The sequence below is a fragment of the Ammodytes marinus genome, assembly GCF_949987685.1.
Source record: "Ammodytes marinus genome assembly, chromosome: 9".
NCBI lineage: Eukaryota > Metazoa > Chordata > Actinopteri > Uranoscopiformes > Ammodytidae > Ammodytes > Ammodytes marinus.
The window spans coordinates 10,414,799-10,437,487 of record NC_137213.1 but is presented as its reverse complement, the minus strand read 5'-3'; the positions used below and the strand labels follow the sequence as shown (position 1 = coordinate 10,437,487).

General features: G+C 38.0%; 1 protein-coding gene across 2 annotated transcripts; it reads left to right on the top strand.

Annotated features, from left to right (window-relative positions):
- Window positions 1-1,243: 1,243 nt before the first annotated feature.
- mrc1b (mannose receptor, C type 1b) lies at window positions 1,244-22,689 on the top strand. Of its 2 annotated transcripts, none has more exons than XM_080033792.1 (31): window positions 1,244-1,379; window positions 2,030-2,386; window positions 2,791-2,961; window positions 3,135-3,290; window positions 5,853-5,963; window positions 8,675-8,812; window positions 8,944-9,117; window positions 9,609-9,763; window positions 10,203-10,316; window positions 10,466-10,581; window positions 10,690-10,838; window positions 10,946-11,145; window positions 12,491-12,606; window positions 13,477-13,552; window positions 13,649-13,802; window positions 14,820-14,858; window positions 15,476-15,639; window positions 15,735-15,796; window positions 16,148-16,248; window positions 16,408-16,550; window positions 16,802-16,904; window positions 17,135-17,262; window positions 17,526-17,570; window positions 17,691-17,793; window positions 18,988-19,220; window positions 19,859-20,024; window positions 20,389-20,553; window positions 20,680-20,796; window positions 21,145-21,303; window positions 21,703-21,732; window positions 22,031-22,689. In XM_080033792.1, the coding sequence occupies exons 1-31, from the start codon at window positions 1,277-1,279 to the stop codon at window positions 22,276-22,278; spliced, it is 4,296 nt and encodes a 1,431-aa protein (XP_079889918.1). In that variant the 5' UTR covers window positions 1,244-1,276; the 3' UTR covers window positions 22,279-22,689. The 2 variants fall into 2 exon arrangements, with proteins under 2 accessions (XP_079889918.1, XP_079889917.1); XM_080033791.1 differs by having other exon boundaries at window positions 15,473-15,639.

The following is a 22,689-nucleotide window of genomic DNA, read 5'->3' as shown; positions in this document are numbered from 1 at the left end:
CTCAGGTCTTATTGAACAGTTCATTTATCATGTTGCCACTAAACTTGTGCACAATCAAGTGGTCCCGGTAGCTCCTTACGGTTAAATAATCGGAAATCTTGTTTTATGAGGGAATTGAATTGAAAAAGTTTGTATTTCAAAGTAAATAATAAAAAATAAAAAAGCAATAATAAAATATAATATAAGTGAAACAAGTGGACAGTTACAATAAAGTAATATTTACACACAATGAAAACCACAAATGAAAATAAACTGTTTTACACTTGCTTTACCTGTTCGAAAAGGGGTGAGAAGAAGAAAACTTATCTCACCCCTTCTCCCTGATTTATATATCTATAATGACTATTGGCTTCCTTATTAATGATATAATAATAATTGAAAAATAATAATACATATTAATATATATTAGTTTTCAATATACAATTTGTTACCAATTGCATATTTATCTAATAATATCGTCGTATTTATCTAATAATATTGTCAAGTAATCTTATAATAATAATATCTAATTAAACATTAAATATTATATAAATACCGTCAAATATATACAAATATACATACATGTAAACATATACACTATGTTAAACTTCATCCCTGTACCTTGTGAAAATCAATTCTTTGTATTTTATTTTAAACTGGTTAATGTTTGGACATTCCTTGATCTCCCCACTCAAACTGTTCCATAGTCTCACACCACATACTGAAATGCAAAACATTTTCCTGGTCGTACGGACGCTGTTCACTTTGAAATCCTGAATCAAATGTAGGTGTTTCCTGCTATAAGGCTGCAAACGTATAATCTCTTTCAATGCGTGTTATCTGTTGTCATTGTTTCAGAATATCCATGTTGTCCGGTTTTTATCTTCTCCTTCTTTTACAACAAATGCAATGAAAAGTCTGCTCTTGCCAGTGTTGGCTGAAGGGGTGGAAGATGCATGGACTAGCTGTTTGACTCTGATGAGTCATGTTCAGCATGAATCTCTTACACATCATTTTCTTCCAGGATAGGAAGTGAATGGGGCAACTTCTGGAGATTGACATCCGTGCAAGCAAGAAAGTGTGTGTGTGTGTGTGTGTGTGTGTGCGTGTCGGTTTACTCGACTTCCCTCCCAACGCCCCTTTTTTACCAGTAGCAAAATGTTGAAGTGTGCCAATCCGAAACATGACACTTTGTCAATGAAAACAAGAAGAAGAAAAAAAAACAGTTTCACTGGTGTTAAGATTTCCTCCTTTTCATGTCAGTGCACACAAGTCCTCTGCTTGCAATGCATGGACAATGTCTGCTGCTCTAAGACCTATCCAAATAATGTTGACCCCAAGGATAACTCTAGCAGTCCTGGTGATCTTCATCCAAACATCTCAAACCTCAGCAGCAAATGGTACAGTATGCACTTAAGCTTTTTGATATATTCTGTGAGTAAGGGCTGTGTTTCATTATGGATGGTTAGTAGCTCTCATTAAGTCTTGGTACCGATGTGAGGATCCACAATATCTTCATGTATAATGTTTTCCACAACATTTGTTCTTTTGGAAGTGATTGAGAATCTAAACTTCTTTGCTAAAGCTCACAAATGCTGCTAAAGATGATTTAAGATAATTTTGTAAATGATCCTTATAAGTTGATATGTCATCGCCACAAACCTCACATTTGGGATGAACAGAATACTCACAACAGCGAGCAGACTGCATTGCCAAGATGCTTTGATTGCATCATCTTGTCTGTCACAGTTAAAAAAAGAACAATGTTTGGAAGATAGGGGAGCTTGAATTGAAAATAACATTTATTTTCATAGTCTGCAATAAAAAAACAACAACAACATTTTGTTGGGAATACTATTGGCAGTAAATCTAATAGGGTAATAAAAACATTTAACACAAAGTCATTTTATACCACAGGAATAATTGTGTCCATAAAGGGACCAACTATGAAAGAATCCTGATATACCTTTTCAAAAATATTGGAAAATGAAATTTTTCAAATTGAAAAAAACAATAATAATAATGTTTTTTTTTAAAAATATCTCTGCAGATTCCCCATTCTCACTCATGAACAAGGCAACTGGTTTTTGTTTGGTGAAGAAATCCACTCGCTGCCTTGACGTGCGCTGGACGACCAATGATCGCCTTTTTGTTGTCTCAAACAAGAAGTGCTTGGGAGCACAGGGCAAAAGTGTGGGGAGTGAAGTAAGCCTCTATGACTGTGACGACAGGAGTACGCTTCAAAAGTGGGAATGCAAGAATGAGACACTGCTCGCCCTCAAAGACACACAGTTTTACATTGAAATCAAACCCGATGAATCAATTGCTCTCTCCAGAACTGTTGGGCCCAATAACCACCTCACAATCTCAGGGACAACCAGAGGTGCCTGCACAAGAACACATAGAGGTACAGTGTGGAAACTTTGTAGTGAATAGTCACTGGGCCCTTAGGCTGAAGAATGCAATCCATGAGCACATTAACTTTACTGTGTTGAGAGCACTCTTTCCTTAAACCGACTGACAGCAGGTCTTGTTTGGCTCCTGTAGGTCTCTGCTGACAATTGACTACTCTTGAATATAACTATTACTATATTATCAAACATCAACTCCCAAAACGTTTTTAGTCTGGAGTATGATCAAGTAGAATTAATGTATAAAGTTCCTCCTTACTAGATTTGTTTGTGTACATACAAGGAGTATATCAGTTGCCTGCCCTAACCAAACATTTGGTAAAATAATATGTCTTTGCAAAAAAAAAAAAAAACTACTTGCGATGGTTTGATTTAATGAACCTCTTTTTTTCCCCTTCAGAACTTTACACCATTGAGGGAAATGCAAATGGTCGGATCTGTTCGTTTCCGTTTATGTACAAAGACCGGTGGTATGGAGACTGCACCTGGTTCGACTCCTCAACCAAGCGCCTTTGGTGTTCCATTGAAACAAAACATGAACATGAACAGTGGGGATACTGCCCGACTACTTGTGAGTGCTGCATTTAAGATTTAAATCTCACAAGAGTCATGCTTAGTGAACATAGCATCATAACATGACACTTCAGTAAGATGTATTCGTTCTCTGAGCACACATTACATTTTATTACAAGAATGACTGAATTTCTTTCTTTTTTTTTTACAAATTCCTGTATTGATGCACAGCTTCAGAACACTGGATGCAAAACCTTGTAACGGGAGCGTATTATCAGCTCAACACACAGGCAGTTCTGACTTGGCAGCAAGCTGATGCCAGCTGCAAACAGCAGAGTGCCTCCCTGGTCAGTATCACCGATCCCAATGAGCAGGCTTTCATCTCAGGTAAGGTGCCACAAAATTGCTCATATCACTTAAGTAAAAATATGAATATGATCATTTATACAGTAGGGGAGAACGGGGTAAGTAGGCACACTTTTTACTCTAGTGAGAATTGCTTATCACCTAAACATCTTTCAATAGTCATTCCTACATTAAATTGAAGCTTAAGGTGTTGGCTTGAAATATGTACCCCTCACTTTTTCTATCTTATTGTAATAAAGAAGAAATTAATCATCAAAGACACCCTTACACATTGTGACAACCAACCCCATCAAGGGGTCGGTTGTCAAACGCTATGGGGTTGTTTGTCACAATGTTATCTTAATTGGAATAATCTTAAAAAGAAGGCAAGAAAGTAGAACTAAATTTGAAAGTTTAATTGCATTGTCAAGTTGACAAATAGGCCTACATAACTTACTGTAGCCTTGGCAGCTGGTCTAGTTTGGGATGCACACTGGGTTGTTTTGATTTTGTTGCCCTTTTTTCTTTTGCATGCTAGCTGCCTTTTCCTGCTCTATTCTTTCCTTCTCTGGGGTGTCGGTGAGGATACAGCTTGACAATTTATTTCGTTATTGGGTTCCTTTTCTGGCTGCAGCCTTGAGATAACATGTGACAACCAACCCCCCAAAAAATGTGACGACCAACCCCAACTTGAATTTCTTGCTAGCATCAAGGCCAACAACCATCTGACAACTAATTAGCTTGCTAACCACAATCTAAGTTATAGTTTACCCTTCACACTTTGTATGGGTAACAAGTGTTTTGTTATAAACCGATTGTGTAAAAGCCTAGAAGAAAAATACTGAGGAGCTAAATATTTTGAATTTGACATGAAAAACACAAACAGTCCTCTCACCTCAAATTCAGCAGTCCAACTCCAAGGAAGACTATGTAGATGACCTCTGATCCCAATTCTGGATATTTACATACCAAAATTTCACAGACAGCGCCTTCTGGTTCCGAGATATAACGATTGTGACAACCAACCCGTGTGACAAATGACCCCGTTCTCCCCTACACCAGGCCCCCAGGACGCTGTCTTTTCCGAGCCGCCAGCATGGCCAGGTGGCCACGCCTGGTATAACAGGCATTAGACTGTCTGGGACGGGTCCGTAAAACAAAATGGAGATCATAGAGAGCCCTGGCCCATTCATTCCCAATACAATTTCGTCAAACAAGAATGTATCTCCGCTACATTTTTTCTGGATATCAATCAAAGGCTCATACTTTTCTTTAGACCATGTACTAATAGAATGGAAGTTTTCGCTTTTCAAAACGCCACCGAAAGCGTTTTATAGCCGTTTTATTTTCAGTTTTAGCCGTTAGACGTGTAGCCGCTAAAAGGAGCCGTAGTGAAACAACCGTTGCTTCGGACGGCCCGGCCTCCGATGGCGGGAGGAATCTTCGTTTATCACTATATTACTTTACAACGACGGGGTGTAATTTAAAGATTACATACAGAGAATCATCGGGGATTAGTAACTTATACTTCCATGGTCGATAAACAATGCAACTGTGCTCGTCCCGCTTAGCTTAATGCACGGACATATTATAACGTTACACTGCTCCAGGGCTCTCATGAGAGCAGTATGGCCGCTTCCTTGTTGCTTCTCTGCGCCAATGAGCAGCTTTCATAGGAATGAATGGGCGCCATGTTTCAATACGGTGTCCATTTCTTTATATGTCCATGCCCTACACATGTAAATTGCCATCTAATCTGCAGTTGAATGCAGCCATTCTTAAATTTGAAGCAGTCCAATGGCCAGAAATGTATTTAAATACACCAAAAGATATTTGTTTAAAGTTTAGATATGTTTAAGGAATTTATTTGTTCAGTGCAGTTTTTCAGTTTTTTGGCATACTGCTGCACAGAACAATTGAATCAGCTTATTTACATTTGAAAAGAGTTGAAAAGATATTCTTTAAAACATAGAGCGATGAGCTCGGTTTTAGTTCAAATCAAAACAAAACATGAAATTGTGGATGAAATGAAGACCACTTTTTGCACCAATTCCTCTCACTGTCTCTTAACCTGTAACTTGCAGTTTAATTGGGCTACTATACAATATAGAAGCTTACAAGAATGGGTATCCTTTAATCACTCTAACCTTTAAGATACCAGGGAACCTTTAAAAGACCAGAAACGTAAGACCAACTGTTTCCCTAAATATTGAGTTCAAGGATCACTGTGCCAATTGTGAGCAGAAAGGAGCTGTTGTGCAATCCATTTTGTTATGGAGGGATTTGAAGCCTCAACACTTTGAGGGTCTCATTGAACCTACAGTATGCTGCCAATCATCCTCAATTAATTTAGTGTGCTTAACTTTACTGAACATACACCGTTTGTTTTGATAGATTTTAAAGACTTTTAAGAAAACACTGCTAACAGTTGTGTTCCGATCCATTTGGTGTATCTCTCTGCACTGGTGTGACTGAGATTCCTGTCTTTTTGCTGATCAAGCAACAACAATTAGGAACAACTTTGAAAAGAGGAACAACTTTTTTACTCTGTCCTTTTCCCTTTTTTGTATCCTCTCTACCACACAAACATGTGTAAACATACAGCACTACTAGGAGCAGGGAGATACAAACTTTGGATGGGCCTGTTCCTGAACCTTGAACATGGCTGGCAGTGGTCTGATGGGAAGCCTTTCCGTTACCTGAGATGGAATGCAGGTAAGTTTTCCATCCGGTAAAAAAGGGTTAAAAACAAAAGCTCTGCTTGAGCTTCCTTTAGCAATTGGTGGAGACCAAATAAAGAGCCAAACGCAGAGTGGCTTATGTTGCTTTTCATCTGCTAGATGTGTTAATAAGCAACAGTTTGACAAGAACAGCTATAGCGTGTGCTGTTTACAGCACTTGTTTCCTCTGCCCCTAAGTGGCCAAAACAGTTAATGCAGGTTTACAGCATGATAACCCACCGAAAGATATATATATTTTTCTCCTGTCAATAATTAGTATTTTGTGTAATTTTAATTTTTATCCTTTCATTAGAACTCATAAATTATTTTAATATTCATGTATTGTGCAAGGAGACTTAAAGCTCACATATTATACACTTTTCTGTCAATATTATATGGTCTTAGAGGTCCCTAATACGTTTTTCTTTAGTTGTTTGCTGAAAAAACCGTTCAGATCATTTATTGTAGTATGCCTATATACCCTGATGTTCAGCTAATCTCACGATGGCCTATTTTTTAAACCGAGCTGCAGCTCCCCTCGTAAATATACAATCTTTGAGCTGCCCCCGCCCCTCTCTGGAAGCGACGGGTCCATAGCCTGTAGTAGTAGCCTGTCCACAGTGCCTGTACTGACTGTTAGCACGGAAGCTAACGGCTAAAAATATCACGAAAATCAGTGAAAAAATTAGCTTCAAAGTTAAACTTAAACTCTATTGCCTTCCTATGCTTTGTCTGGCTAAAAACGAGGCATTTTCAGACTGCTGTGAAGAATATAAAGAGCTTGCTATGGGCAAAATATCAATGCTTTTCCCGAAGCTAGCTTGGAAGCTAACGGCTAAAAATATCACGAAAATCAGTGAAAAAAATAGCTTCAAAGCTAGACTTCGACTCTATTACCTTCCTATCAGTAGCGGCCTTAGCTATGTTTCAACCCATTCAATTGAATGGGGCCCCGCCCTCTGGGGGCGTTTTTTGATAAATAATTCTTGAGCAGGCTACCGGGCCCTAGGCCTCATAGTAACTTTTCATGTTGCATTGTCAAAGAGCTCAGTCACTCAGGTCAATAACAGGGTCCAAAAAGGAATAAGCCTAAATTTAAGGAAATAAATCATCATGGGCCCCTCAACTAGTAGGGGGAGAAATACAAAAGCATAAGAAAACAGCATTAGTAGCTCTGTCTAAGGGGCTTCATGATGAGCCTTTAGGGCCCCCACACACATACAGGAATACGATTTCTATGTGTAAATTCTATGCTGTTCATAAAAAGTAGCTATCCACCCTGTATCTGTTGAAATGAGTCTCTCCATCATAGAACATGAGTCTGCAGACCAATCTACTGTACTGTTTTTACAGTAGCAGAGTAAAGAGTGCTGCCTGATTAAGAAAAATCTGAAAAATAATGTTCCTTCTGCATCTCAGGATTTGATATAGCCTCTAAATTTTCCCCTCAAAGTGCACCAGATTGATGCATTTTAATTCAAAAGGCACACATTTTCTTCCAGGGGGATGCCCCCGGACCCCCCAACAAGGACCAGGGTCCCTCCCACAGTATCCCTAAATCCTGTGAGAAAAACTGACTTCATTAATATGTTTTTACCATTAATTGTATATGTGCTGAAAAGTCAGTGTACCTGACTGGATAGGTAGGAGTGGGGGGGCCCTTTAAGAGTCTGCACCCAGTGGCCCATCATCTTTTTTTTTTCAAGAAAATACAAAAAAAGTGGGGGGCCCCACACTAGGTCTTGAATGGGGCCCCCAGATCGTTAAGGCCGCCTCTGTCTCCTATGCTTTGTCTTGCTAAAAACGAGGCTTTGTCAGACTGCTGTGGGGCACATAAACGGCGTGTTATGAGCAAAAGCTGGTTGCTTGTCCCAAAGCTAATAGCTATACACCAGGCAGTCAAAAATATCAATAAAAACAATTATTTTAGTTTCACCGTTTAAAAAAAAGCACAAGTAGCTTCCTATCCGTTGTGTTATTAAAAACGATGCATTAATAGACTGCTGTGGTTAAGATAAATTAGTGGAGTAGGAGCAAAAGCATTCTGTGTTGGTGTATGTAACATTCAGGCTGTACTATGGGCATCTTGTCGCTTAGCGGGGAAAGCAACATGGCTGTCGCTCGGAAAATTTTCCATCGGATCTCGGGGCCGTGGACCAATAAGAAATGGGGGGGAGGGGGGAGGGTTATCATACGGTGGACGTTTCTGGTTACTAATGTGGGGGGAAGCATGGACATATAAATAAAATATGGGGATGTGGCTGTGCCGACTATTACGTAATAGTCGGCGAGAATTCTGACTCGAGTATATTGGGGGGGAGGGGGTTTCAGAAAGGGGGAGAGTGAGAAAAGGAGAGATTGTTATTTTTTTTTATATTTTGGCAGTCTCTAGGCACACTGTGGACCCATGGATATGTTAGAACACATTTAAAAAGTGCATTTAGCATAATATGTGACCTTTAAATGAAATCCCATTCCTTGTTATATCTATATTTTACATAACAGGAAAACAGGCCTTTCTTAGTAAGTGTTATAGGTAAATGGTAGTATACATGCATGTTTCTATCCATATTTGAAATTAGCAGTCCTACAGATGAGTTTGGGATTTTACATGATTGAAACATGCAAATGTTATAACTGATGTGAAACTCTTTACATGGACAATATTCCTGTGGAATCTCAAGTGTAATCATCATCTTGTTTCAGGAAATCCACTTCCCAATCCGGGCTACAACTGTGCACTTCTTGACTCTGCTGGGCAGCACACTTGGCAAAATTCATTTTGCAACAAGAAACTTGGGTACATCTGCTACAAAGACGGGGCCCCGCCAACTCCGCCACAGAGTAATATATTATAGTAAAATATTCCAATATGCTACGCTCCTCTGGCTACTGTCTTGTCTCTTCATTTGGGACACTTGCTATATCATATCAGTCATTCAATCGCCTATACTCTTTGTTCTTTTCATCATCAGTTGAGCAAGGGTTTTGTTCAACTTGGATTCCCTACAATGGACACTGCTTCGAACTCAAGCGTATTCCAAAAACATGGTCTGATGCTCAGAAAGAGTGTCGTAAAGAAAGTGGGGACCTCGTCAGCATTCGTAATGTGGAGGACCAAAGCTTTGTCCTCTCTCAACTTGGATACGGTACGTCAAGGGAATATACATGATGAAGACAATATGTTTTAGCTGTAGACCAATTTAAACCTTGACTTTCTTTGTATTCAATATGAGATTCCAGGAGCTCAAATAGTCTATATATACACACATGTGCATGCTCAGAATCAAAATAACTGTAAACACTTTGCGTTGAGCTTGACTACCAAAATTAAGAAAAATAGTAAGATGTATTGATTGTTTGCTGAATACTAAGGAGCCTGCATGCAGAACATAGTAAATGTAGAGGAAAGATGGTATTATACATAAAATCAAGAAAAACAAAAGCATGTGCTAGTCCTCTCTCTATTAATACAATGTTTCTCCATAATGGCAAACACAACATTATAACATTAAAACAACAGTTTACAGAATATTTGTCCATGTTTACCAATGCTTGGAGGGTACCAATAGCTCTATTATATTGCAATAATTTAGAAAGCATGTTAACGGTATAATAATTATAAAGTTTGTGCGAGCAGCATCCAATGATGAGCTTTGGATTGGGCTGAATGACGTCAGGACAGAGGGGCTGTTTGACTGGAGCGACCACTCTGCTGTCACCTTCACCAGCTGGGAGTACGGCAAACCTACTGTCTCCGGTGATACGGAGGACTGCGTTCTCCTCAGGGGAGAGGTGAGGAGCACCGAATGGAGATGATAATACATGTATATTATGATATATAATATATATTGAGGAAAGGGGTGGCATCCTAGTTGTAGTCAGTGATTCGGGAGAATGCTTGTTGTCCAAATCACTTGTTGTCAAAGCCAGTGAATATTTCCTCACGCTACCAGTCGGACTGTGTGAGCGTTGAAATAAGAAAATATCCTGTGTTAATACACTGCTTAGGCTCTGTAAACGGGCATCGGATTCACACTGTTTTTTTTAAGAGTTATTCAAAAGAGGGAATTATTATTTAAAGATGATATTAAAAGAACATATCCAAAATACATTGAATAGAATAGAATACAAACTTAAGGTCTATTTCCAGAATTAAAGTTAAGTAGGGGTTAGTGTATGTTCTAGCAATCAATCATGGCACATGAAAAGATAAACACTGTTTTTTTTGCAGAATGGGAACTGGGCAGATCGCGTCTGTGATGAGAAACATGGCTTTATCTGTATGAAGCAGAGTGACACTCAACGCACTGGAGATGAAATCGATATGGATGTAGGCTGCAAAGCTGTGAGTGAAAGTTACATTTAAAAGTACAAAATGTACATAAGTAATACAATTTTACTCTTTTGTTTTGAAAATATTTGTTGGTGAACTGCACTTCAATTTAAAAAAAATATTAACTCCTCAGTTTCTAATCAGTGGTGCGTTTCCTACAGGGTTGGAAAAAGCATGGCTCCTATTGCTACTTTGTAGGAAAAGAGACCAAGACGTTTGATGAAGCTAAAGATGACTGCAAGAGCTCAGACTCCTACATGGCTGATGTTTCAAATGGGTAGGAACAGTTCATGTGACCACTGTAACAGCTGTTACTGTTGCAGAAGAGAATATTTCACATAATTCAATCAGGCGCAAAAGTAATCGATGATCTTGTTCGCTCCAGGGTGGATAATGCATTCCTTGTCAGCTTGGTGGGGATGAGACCAGAGAGATACTTCTGGCTGGGGCTCTCAAACCAGAAAAACATTGACGAATTTGTGTGGACCAACTCAGACTCAGTGAGATTCACTCACTGGAACACTGAAATGCCAGGTATGGGGGGGAAAAAAAGAGACATATTTCTATCTTTAAAAAAAAGAACATAAACTGCAGCTCTGTAGTTAAACCTTGAACTGTTTTTCTCCCTCAAATGACTTTAGGTCACCAACAGGGCTGCGTTGCCATGACAACTGGGATTTTTGCTGGCCTCTGGGATGTACTACCCTGCACCAATAAGGAGAAATACATCTGCAAACACCTGGCCGAGGGGGCAGTTCTGACCCCCGTGCCACCAACTCAAGCTCCTCCCAAGTGTGAGGACGGTTGGACTCGAGTGGGAACAAGAAACATATGTGCCAAGGTACAAGCAGGCCAACCTCTACAATACACAAATAAAACATGTTAACTGCTAACACCACCAACGCAGGAGGCACCACAGCTGTTCGGTGCCACAATCACCATGACATAGTAATAAACAGTTTAAAAAAAAAAAAATTTAAGTTTGTTTTTTATATTAACATCACTGCATAGCCGGACGAGAGTTCTGCTGCTTCGTTCCTCTCACTGCATTTAAATGCATTAACTATATTACAGAGAAATACAGGTCTCGTTAAAGAAAAAGAGCACCAAGCCCAACCCAGAGGACCCTGCATACATTTTTTTATTTTAAATTAATATTTTTATGGAAAATCCATGTGTCTTTCTTCAATAGCTTCTAATTCGTCCGACCCAGTGTCTCCAAATTATTTGTTCACACAAAATTCCTCATATTAAGCCTCTTAATTTTCCTCTCAAAGTGCACCAGATTCATGCATTTCACTTTAAAAAGGTTAAAAAAATCTCCCGGGGGGCATACCCCCGGACCTCCCTAGGAGGGTCTGGTTCTCTGCTGGCTACTATTTTCCCTGGCAGGACATAGGAGGCACTAGCGAAAAAACACTGGGTGTGTGAATGACATTGACATTTGCACACTCAGTCCATGCTTAAAGGAAGCAGGATTAAAACTCTGGATTAAGATGTTCAAATGTATTTAAAAAAAACTAAACAAAAACATACTTAGATAAAGATGTTAAAATGTATTAAAAAATTTGTTTAAAAACACACAAAAATGTTTAGAATGTTTTAAAAAATATGTTTACATTTGTGAAATAATTAAAATACTTTTTTTTTGGGGGGGGGGGGCTCCGCTGAAATTTGTTCTCTGAGGGGGGGCTCACTCAACTTTGAAAACCCCTGCACTACTGTATACACGCTCTTATTCACATTTTCCGTTTGTTTTTCCATCTTCTTTTTCTGTGCTGTGATAAAAAAAAAAGTTTGCACCCGTTCTTACATAATGGCTGGTGCTACAGAACAGTTCATGTGGCACCATATGATTTTAAGTCATAGAAAATTTCAAATATGAAATGGGATACAAAGAAACATGCTTTACGAGGGTTTTTCCCCGCATACAACAAGCATGTATAAAGTATCCAACAAAAAAGCCGTTCTTAGATAGATTTAAAAACGGGCCACACTAATGTATTTCCTTAATCCTTCTCAAGGGAATACATTCCTCTCCCTCTCCTTTCTCTAAATTATGTAAAATCATGATCATCTGGGCTAAAAAAAAATCGTAAAAAAGATTATTTTCAAATAATCTACTCTGCTGCTGCACATATGTAGTCTTCTTTAATCAGACCATCACTTCTTGTCTTGTGTTTCAGTTTTTTACAGGACCTCGAGCAGATGAGAAGACCTGGTATGAGGCCAGGGATTACTGCAGGGCCATTGGAGGAGACCTGCTCAGCATCCACGGTTCTTCTGAGCAACTTTTAGGAAGGTATGACCTGGTGCAGTTTTAACATTGCAGCACCTGACACCTGTATTCAAAAAAATTTGCAGAGTTAGTGATATAACCCACTTATATAAATCATTAGATCCACCTGTACTGTGTCTAAGACGTTTGTAAACATAAATACATAAACTAACCAGCTTATAATACAGTCAGTTATACGTGTATAACAAGTCCATATTTAAATATCCATACTTGAACTCAAGTTTAAAAAAAAATTACTCTGCTATTGAGACATGGAAATTGACTGGCGGCCATCCGTCCTAATGGTAAATAGATTCCACTTATAAAGCACTTTTCTCTGGTTTTTCAGAGACCCAAAGCGATTTTCATTGTTTTGTATACATTCAGCCAATCACACACACATTCATACACCGATAGCAGCAGCTACCACGCCACGCCCTGCAACCCAGTGGAAGACCGCCTTTCCCGCTTCGCCACAGCCGCAGCCGCCCTAATGCTCAACATTAATGAAAACCGATTGAAAACATCTGGAAGGCAGACGTTTTACAGTGTTATTTAGCTAGAGTAGCACCTTTTCTTTGCAATGGATGGTCAAACTTCTCATCACTTCAGTTACGTCTTGCCGCTATATGCAAAAAGTCAGATGGGAACAGGGAACAGTCGTTGGCAATGACATTCTTAAATCTTTGCTTCACCATAACAATGCAACATTAAAAAAAAATTATAAAAAAGAAATACACAAAAAACAATCCAAGAAATTCAAGACAAAAAAGTATAACATATAACAGGCAAAAAATATATAGAATATAGTAAGGTTGCAGCTTTGTTTCTTCGTTTGATTCAAATCCCAGGCTGGACAGATGAATCATTTATATATATTTTTTTCTTGTGCAGTCGATATGGAAAAGGCTGGATTGGACTTCATATTCCTGACCAGGGCACTGGTTACGCATGGAGTGATGGATCTTCTGTGAGTCAACTATGTTGTACTTTTATAATTAATTAGATGACCCAAAGTCAGTCAATCTTGTTCAGTTTAACATTTTTTTTTTCTTATTATTTACAGGTGAACTTCCTGCACTGGCAAGAAGGAGAGCCAAACAATCATAATAATGACGAATCTTGCGTTGAATTTAAATTGGATGCCTGGTCCGAGACCGGATCTTGGAATGACGTGAACTGTGACGCTTACAATGACTGGCTGTGTCAGATCCGTGCAGGTACAGTTGGAGAGAATGAATGCATGAAAATGATCTTTAACCTTCATCCAGGCAAAAGCATAGACTGCATGGGTAAAGCTGTCTGCCTTCTCCCACAAAACAAAGCTTCCATACCTCTATCACATACACATTAGGGTTGTGTCGATGGGCAATGGAAATATTGATCTGCGATTGGTGGCACGATCGGCAATAGTTTTTTTTGTCACGCCATCGGGGGCTCTTTTTTCTTTGCCTTATTGGACAGAACAGTGCAATAAGTAAGGAAAACTAGTAAGTAAGTAAGGAAACAGGGATGAGAAGAGTAAGCCACACAGCCATGCACATAGTCACACATGCAGATTGTAAATTAATTTAACAGATTAACTTTTTATATGACCTCTTATTCCTTTTCATATTAGCCTGTTCTTTTCTAAATTACGTTAATGCCTTTAAATGCGTTTGTAAATAATACACTTTTTAAAGGAATGCTTAGCGATTCAATGCCACAACACTTTCTGTCAAAATCAGCCAATATCTACTGTCAATTCGGTATTGCTAAGCACGCTGAAAATATATAGGGTGTTTAAGGGCCCAAACAGCCGCTGCTCCGTTAATGGCAATCACAAAGCCTGGCTCAGAGCCAGCAGTCGCTCAGTATGTGACGTTGTGGATCAGGCCGCCTGCTCTGAGCCTCAAATATTGCCGCGGTTAGTATGAAAATAAACAAATGTTCTCTAGAGATCGCTTACCCCACATTTAAATGGCTTGCCCTCTTTGCTAAGCACTGTTTCACCCATTATCGTTCAGGTATTTTATAATGTAGCACTTAGAGATGCATTGTCAGTTAGGAAAGGTGCAATTAAAAAATAATATCATTTGTGAAGCCATTCATGTACTGGAGCTCTCTTTAATATTCAGATTGTTTTGAGGAACTTTTGGTGACGGGTGACTGACTTTTCCCAGTCAAGTCTATGGGTTTGTTGGTCTAATATTGCCTATCTATACTATGTTAAACTGAAACTTGTTTGTGGCTTACAGGAGTCACTCCAAAACCACCTCCAGATATGACTGCAGTGGGTAAGTTCACAAACACAAACGAGGATGATAAACACATAATTCTGCATATTGGGAAAGTAGTGATGGCTGGTATGTTGCATTTAACCTGTTTTGGTGGGGTTAGGTTGGAGGTCAAAATGTCAAAAACATGGTTAAGATCACTGTACTTACTCTTTGAATTCACTTTTCAGTGTTTACTTTTTGGTACATATTTTGCCTAACCTGAAGATTTAAGTGAAACACGACCATATGAATGGATCATAAACTGCTTTTTCAAATTAAATAATATATATAAAATTAATACATTTCAGGCAGCAGTCACAAAGCAGTCCCGAACAGAGAAACCGCAAGCCTTTTTCTATAGCGATTTAGACAGGCGACTTTCAGGTGTATGGAATTTATTTTGCCTCCTGCTTGACTGGACCAATACATAAAACATAATTAGTCCTTAAGGAAGACACTCCATAGCAATATTATTTCTAGCTAGCCTACCATTAAATAAATCGTCCTTTTTATGTTGTCTTACCTTTCAGCATTAGACTTACACTAAGAGTGTTAAATACTATAACAGAAAAAAGATAATAACAATAAACTGTTAAAAAAGTATTAATTGTCAATATGTTTCAAAAACCTAGCAGACCATAACACCACTGCAGATGGTTGGCTCCTTTGGAGAGGGAAGCAGTATTACATTAACAGACACGCCATGTCTATTGAGGATGCTCGTCAATACTGTAAACAGAGGCACGGCGACTTGGCATCTATCGAAAGTAAAGATGAAAATGTCTTCTTATGGAAACAGGTAAGGTTTTTTTTTGTTGCTTAACGACATATTGACATGTGGCACATACAATACGCGTTTACAGCTTGTGTGTGTGTGTGTGTGTGTGTTCACAGATTTCAAGAAGCTATGGGAACTATTATATAGGTTTGTCAGTGGATCTTGATGGGTCATCTTGGTGAGTATAAATAACTACAAACTGTGATACAGTGACTCATTCACTCAAGAGGACACCATAAATTATTATTGTTACGCATTTATTGTGCTTACAGTAGGAAGCTGGTAGACTGAATAACGTAATTTTGTTTGTTTGGGTATGATGTTTCGTAAGGGCACAGTTGATTTAATTTTTTAGCTAAGTATTTCTAGCTTGATTCTAAACAAGGATCTTCATTGTTGTTGCCTGTTGATTACGTTCATAGTTCTTCATAACTCACAAGGATTACTCAGTCTATTTTATGGGTTTTAAGGGCAATTGTTCATTGCTTTATCAAGCATTTTGATGTAGCTTAACCGTGTGTGCTTTCAGGTGGATGGATGGTTCTTCGGTTTCGTTCCAAAGATGGGACGAAGATCAACCAAATTCCAATGCCTTTGATGAGAACTGTGTTGCTATGGCATATTATATGGGTTAGTAATCTAAACAATGCTACATAGTTGTGACTTGAAGAATGATACATTAAATCAAGTATTTACACCTATAAATTGCTCTCGATAAGACTGTAATGCTGCTCTAAACTGAAAAAATGAAATGTGTAAATGTAACTCGTATCGTTGCTTTACCTACAGGCTTCTGGCGTACTTGTAATTGTGGCCAAGAGCACCAGTTCATTTGTAAACGAGGAAGCTCACCCCCTACCAACGCCACTGTGGCACCCACAGTTCCTCCTACAGGTGGCTGCCCACTCAAGTGGATCAGATTTGGCTCAAAGGTCAGAATTCAGAGTTTTACATTTTTAAACCTGAAAAATTTCAATTCAAAACCAGCTTCTGGTCAGACCTTGTGTGACCGGTCTGATCTTTTTACTGATCTTAGTACAGTGGCTCAAATTGGGAATGGATTTGTCCATGTGTGATTTACAAAACTTGCAAACAAATCGAGTAGATATGATCAAAGCTTAATGAAAGAAAGCTAATGTATGTTTGTAAAGTGATAAATCACAATTTATTTTCTAATCTTTAGTGTTACAGTATTATAAACCGGAGGAACACCTGGGAAGAATCTAGGAGACAGTGCATTACCATGGGAGGCAATTTAGTCTCAATTACTACAAGAAGTGTGCAAGGTTTGTTCTAAAGTTTGATCCTAATCTTACGTTATTGTGTCAACAATGTAAATAAAGAGCATGCCATTGAATTCATAACCTTTGAAGCAAACAGCAAAAATGTCCGTCAGTGTATGATGATAATATCGCAAAATGACCATTGTACTGTAAATTAAACTTTTGCATTTATTATGTTTTAACAAAATTAGGAGAAAAAGATTAAAGTCGTACTTAACTGTTCTCATTTTCAGCATTTTTAATCACCAAAATGGCTGAATTGGCAAGTGCAGACCTTTGGATTGGATTGAATAGCTTAAAACAAGATGGATTTTACTGGACTGATGGAGGGTCAAGGAAATACACCAATTGGGGCTATTCAGTAAGTAAATGTAATTTTTTTTGATGACCTCTAGTGGTTAAAGTTCTCATATTCCCTCTGTAGAAGTGTACTCCAGGGTGTGTCAGTAATCTGTGACATCACTGTTGGTGTGTGGTTACAGGTGTGAATGCACACTACGGGCCTCAGTCAGAGAGGACAGTGCCACTCTCCTTTTTATTTTGCTGTTGAGTTACTGTTTGATACAAATCAAAATGTATTCATGTCAATGTTTTGATTTAAAAAAGTCTTGTTCTGATCTTTAGAAAAATCGGCATCGTCCGGGGTCCTTTTATCAAAGATGGAATGAGGTAACATCTAAACTCTATCAACCAAGATCACTGCAGACTTATATAAGTCAAAATTAGTTTATAAACTTCAATGCCATTCTGAAATGATTTTGAAATCCTTTTTACAATGTTCTTTACCAGGAAGACTGTGTTGTGATGTCCAACAGTCCAAATCATGGTACTGGTAAATGGTTGATTAAGGGCTGCAATGACACCAATGGATTTGTCTGCCTGCGAGGTCTTGGTAAGTTCATCTTTTTTCTCAGAAATGTCTGAAAGATACAGTATGTCATACATTAATGGTGTGCATTCCACATATGTTCAGCCTACCATATCGGCATGGGGCCCTTGCTTACAGCTGTTAACACGGGTTAAAACACTACAGCCGCCATCTTGAGGGAGGCACAATTTGCTAATATCCATTACAAGGCTATGTAGAGATGTTTTTCTCATGAAATATCTTAACTCTTTTATTTCTGAACCTATTTCCAAGAAATGTGGTTTGTTAAACTCTTGACAAATTTTATTTATTTATTTATTTATTTAGTATTCTTTCGGACAATTCCACACAATACACAATTTTCTCTTGCAAATATTCATACATCATACTTTGTGTTGTCCGAAGGGAGACGGAAGAAGCCAAAGGCTTATCAGGTCCCGCCCCCATTTTCATCAAATTCGGATTCAGATACACAGATTACTGTTACAAAATAAAAATAAAACAAACAAAAAACATTATTTTTTTATATATATATAGCTATATATGTATATATATATATATATACATACATACATATATACATACATACATATACACACACATATATATACATATATATATATATACATACATACACATACACATACTTTTTTTTTAAGAATCTGCAGTCCAATACACAGTCAATTTTAATCTAATTGCTTCAGCTTTTAAAATCAGTTCAGCACAGTTCAGTTTTTCTGTGACAATGCCAAGTGTATAATAAATTCAACACAATGAGAGATAATCGTGGGAAAATAATTCAATCACAACTAAGACTTAGCATTGTTTTTAATCTTTTGAAATTTAGGATCCAGTTATTTAGGCTTACCAACCAAACTGGGTCGTTATTTTTCATCTTGGACCCTGACGGGATCTGACCCCAAACATATGTTGTACCTACAATGGCCACCATTCTCCCAAAACATCAGGGTGCACTCCATTAGTAGTATAGTGTCCTTTGTTTATGAAAGGATTTGTAAAAATGTTGAAAGTAATGCGAAGACTAAATTACCTTTACAATGTCTCTTTCAAGTCAAGTCAATTATATGTACACATAGCCCAATATCACAACTTGCCTCAGCAAACTGTACAGCATATGACACACCTCTGTCTTCAATTTGGATAAGCAAAACTCCCCACTAAAAACACTTTCATTTGATTCATCTCTTCCCCCAACAGACCCAAATATAAGGCCTGAGCCGGAGCCAACAATTCCTGACACTTATGTACATCTGGGAAATGACAGCATCAAGGTTGTGACTAAGAATTTGACCTGGGACGATGCCAGTAGACACTGTGAGGGTGATAAAGCCAACCTGGCTAGCCTGCGAAATGAATGGACACAGGCCTTCGTCGAACTGCTGTCTATAAACCTTAAAGCTCCTCTTTGGATTGGACTGAATACAAATAAGGTACAGTTCTGCAACCATCTGAAGTCACTGCACTTTTACAACAACTCTAAAAGATATTTCCATGGAAAATTATGAAGGACATTTTAAGTAGGGCCAGACCGATTTAATCGACTGATTATAGCCTATCTCCGAATAATCGGCACCGGTCAATTGTTTTTAAATTAAATGTATTTTTATTTTTTTTATCAAATCAATCCTGTTGCAGGGATATGCATTGCTGCCCTGAAGGTAGCCTAAATGAATAGCATTAAGGCTATAGCCTATTTACAGCAGCAGAAGCAGGTGTGTTGTGATACATTCCTGTACACATTTTCGACAACATATTTTTTTTCAATATATATATTTTTGGGAATTTGTTTTTTAAATTTAATCTGCCGATTAATCGGTAATCAGATTTTTTTCCTGCATATAATCGGTATCAGCCCAAAAAAATCCAGATCGGTCAGGCCCTAATTTTAAATCAAGTATAAATGACTTTACTATAATTATAATTTTTTATCCATGACATACACCTCCACCATCTAAACCATCTACATCAATCTAAAAAAATCAAATTAAAATGTTGATTTTTTTTCCGCATTTTTTTTCTAATATATATATTCTCAACATGAATGCATTTAATCCATTTTTGCTTTCAGACTGGAGGTTCTTTTAGGTATATCGATGGCTGGCACCTGAAGTTTTCTAGCTGGGCTGAACGCGAACCAAGGAGGAACCAACCCTGTGTTTACATGGATGTGGATGGAAAATGGAGGACTGATTTATGCAACCGGACCATGAACAGTGTTTGCATTCAGACGTCAGGTAAGACCATTAGTGAACATTTATAAGTAATAGAGTCTCTCAGTCATGTTAAATCTCTGCATGTTTGAACAAGGACTGGGTTATGGAATTCAGTTGCTAACAATCCGTCAGTGATATGTTTTTGTACTTTATACCCACCTGGATGTGTGTTTGTGATTTCATCAGTCATACTTTATAAATTCATGACTGGAAAAAAAGGTTAAATCACTCAGAAAGTGTACTATAGCATTAATCCAGGATATGAAACAGAGCTAAGTATTACAATGATTAAGAACCCCTGCTGTCTGTAAAGTTCACTGCATTGAATGTCACTGTAGAACCCGTGGTAATCAATTGATCCCCTTATCTCGTCTGTCACTCACAGATGTGCCACCAACAGAATCAACCGTCTTCCCAGGAGTTTGCCGTGAAGACACACGAGTGGAGCACCAACAGAGTTATTCCTGGATGCCATTTAAGGGTCATTGTTATATGTTTGTTACAGATGAGATTGAATGGGCAGATGCAGCTAGCAGCTGTGTAAGGCATGGTAAGAGACAAAACTGGACAATCTTAGATCAAGTGTGGATTACTGATGTCAGCAGAAATGAATTAACAGCACCCAGTAATGAGTTATTCGTGGTTCCTTACATCAAAGTTGTTTTTTGTTGCAAAGGTGGAGCCCTGGCTAGCATTGAAGATACTTCTGAGCAACAATTCCTTGAAAACTATATGGAAGTATTTAAAGATAGCCATAACTCTTTCTGGATCGGCCTCTTTAAAACTCATTCAGGTATGATTATACTCTTTGCCCCTGGAAACAAACCAGTAATGTTTATATTCATTGTTACTTGCACTGTATATATCTGTATAACTGTTAATTAGCACAACATTTCTTCACTTCCTTTGCTGGTGCATTAGAGCCTTCTGTCTAACAAGGAAAACTAGGTTAAACCATTTGCAAGAATGTGTATCATGTTATCTGCATGTGCATGAATGTGAAAACTGGGCAGATTTCTTTTGGAATTTTTTTTACATGCACCTTGCCAGGACTACCACAGCACACTTAGCAAATTACATATATAAAATGATTACTATCAAACTAAAAATAGTAATACAAAGAGTTTCTGTTCGGGTCTAGGGACATGGATGTGGTTGGATAAAACAGTACTGGACTACACCAACTGGTCTGAAGACGAGCCTGATGGCGACGACTATGGAGAGATCGGAACATCGGATGGGACTTGGAGTACAGGTCGCAGATGGCACGACAGAGCATACATCTGTAAATCACCCAAAAGTAAGATCATCATACCTATTTAGTTTGAATATATTCTGTTGATAAGTCTGAAGCTTGTAGAAGGGAGTCATACCCATTTCCCCCAAAATCTGTTAATAATAATACATCTAATTTTAATCAAATGTATTTCACTTTTCACGCTACAGTTTCTGAGTGAAAGGGAAGTCTACATTATTGCATTTTATTATGTACAGTAGAAAAAAATGCACACAATTTTCGTACTCAAAATCCAAGATATTAATCTGGTCTATGTTATTTTTTTAAACTACAACATCCAAAACTGACATCATTATCAGCTTTAATATCCTAACTGAAATAATGCAAAACCGAGTCTATGGTCTCTCAATTACTACTCTTGCAATTTTTCACCAGACCATTTATCTTTTCTTTTCCCAACAGTAATGCCTGGAGATTCAGAATCGAAAGCTGGTAAGTGACACCTTACATCTTGAAGTGGCTCCGGCAAAATTAAGAAAGACTACATAAAAATAGCATTCTTTGCACTGATGGTTTTGTTTGCTGGAACATGTAATTTATCATCAGAAGAAAAATTAGACTGTTGCAGAAATATTTTAAAGTTCCTCGTAGCTTCTTTAAATATGTTATATGTAATGCAACAATGGAAAGTTATCATACAGTTTAAAATTAAATTAAAATACAATACCAACTAGAATTTTATTATGAATTGTTTTGACTGATGAACATCTTCTTGCTGAATTTTGTGCAGAGCCTCAGGCTGGTAAGGATACCCGCAGTCGTGTCCACACAAGTTTGGTAGTTGTACTGATCATTACTATCACTTCCACACTGATGGTCACCGGATTCTTCCTCTACAAGAAGTCCTCTCGGCCCCTACCCACCTTTGACAATCCACTCTACTTCGACAGTGAGCGAACCCAGCCTGATGTGGTCGATACCAACAAACTGATAGAGAACGCAGAGGAAGAAAACCCTGAGCCTATTATAACTTTGTGATTTATAAATTAACAGAATCTAGTGGGCCATACACAATACTGTACTGTCTCCTCCACTGATGTGTTACACTTCGATACTTCAGCTTTTGCTTCTTCTTTTTTCTTGCTATACACAGTATATATTCAGTTATTTAAAATGTCACTATGTGTTAGTTTCAATGGAGTTGGCCGTGTGTGACCTCGTGAAACAGAACAATTTGGCTTTGAGATGTCTCAATGGGAATTATTGGTATTTCACTTTTTCCTCTTACCTGACATTGAATGTAAATAATTGCTACATGTTATGCCTGTGCTCGATTGATGCTGTCCATTGCTTGTACTCTTTATGTATTAAAAAAAAAAGAAAAAAACAGTCACTACTTAAATAAACTTAAAAACTTAAACTTAAATGAACATTAAACTTGTTACAAAA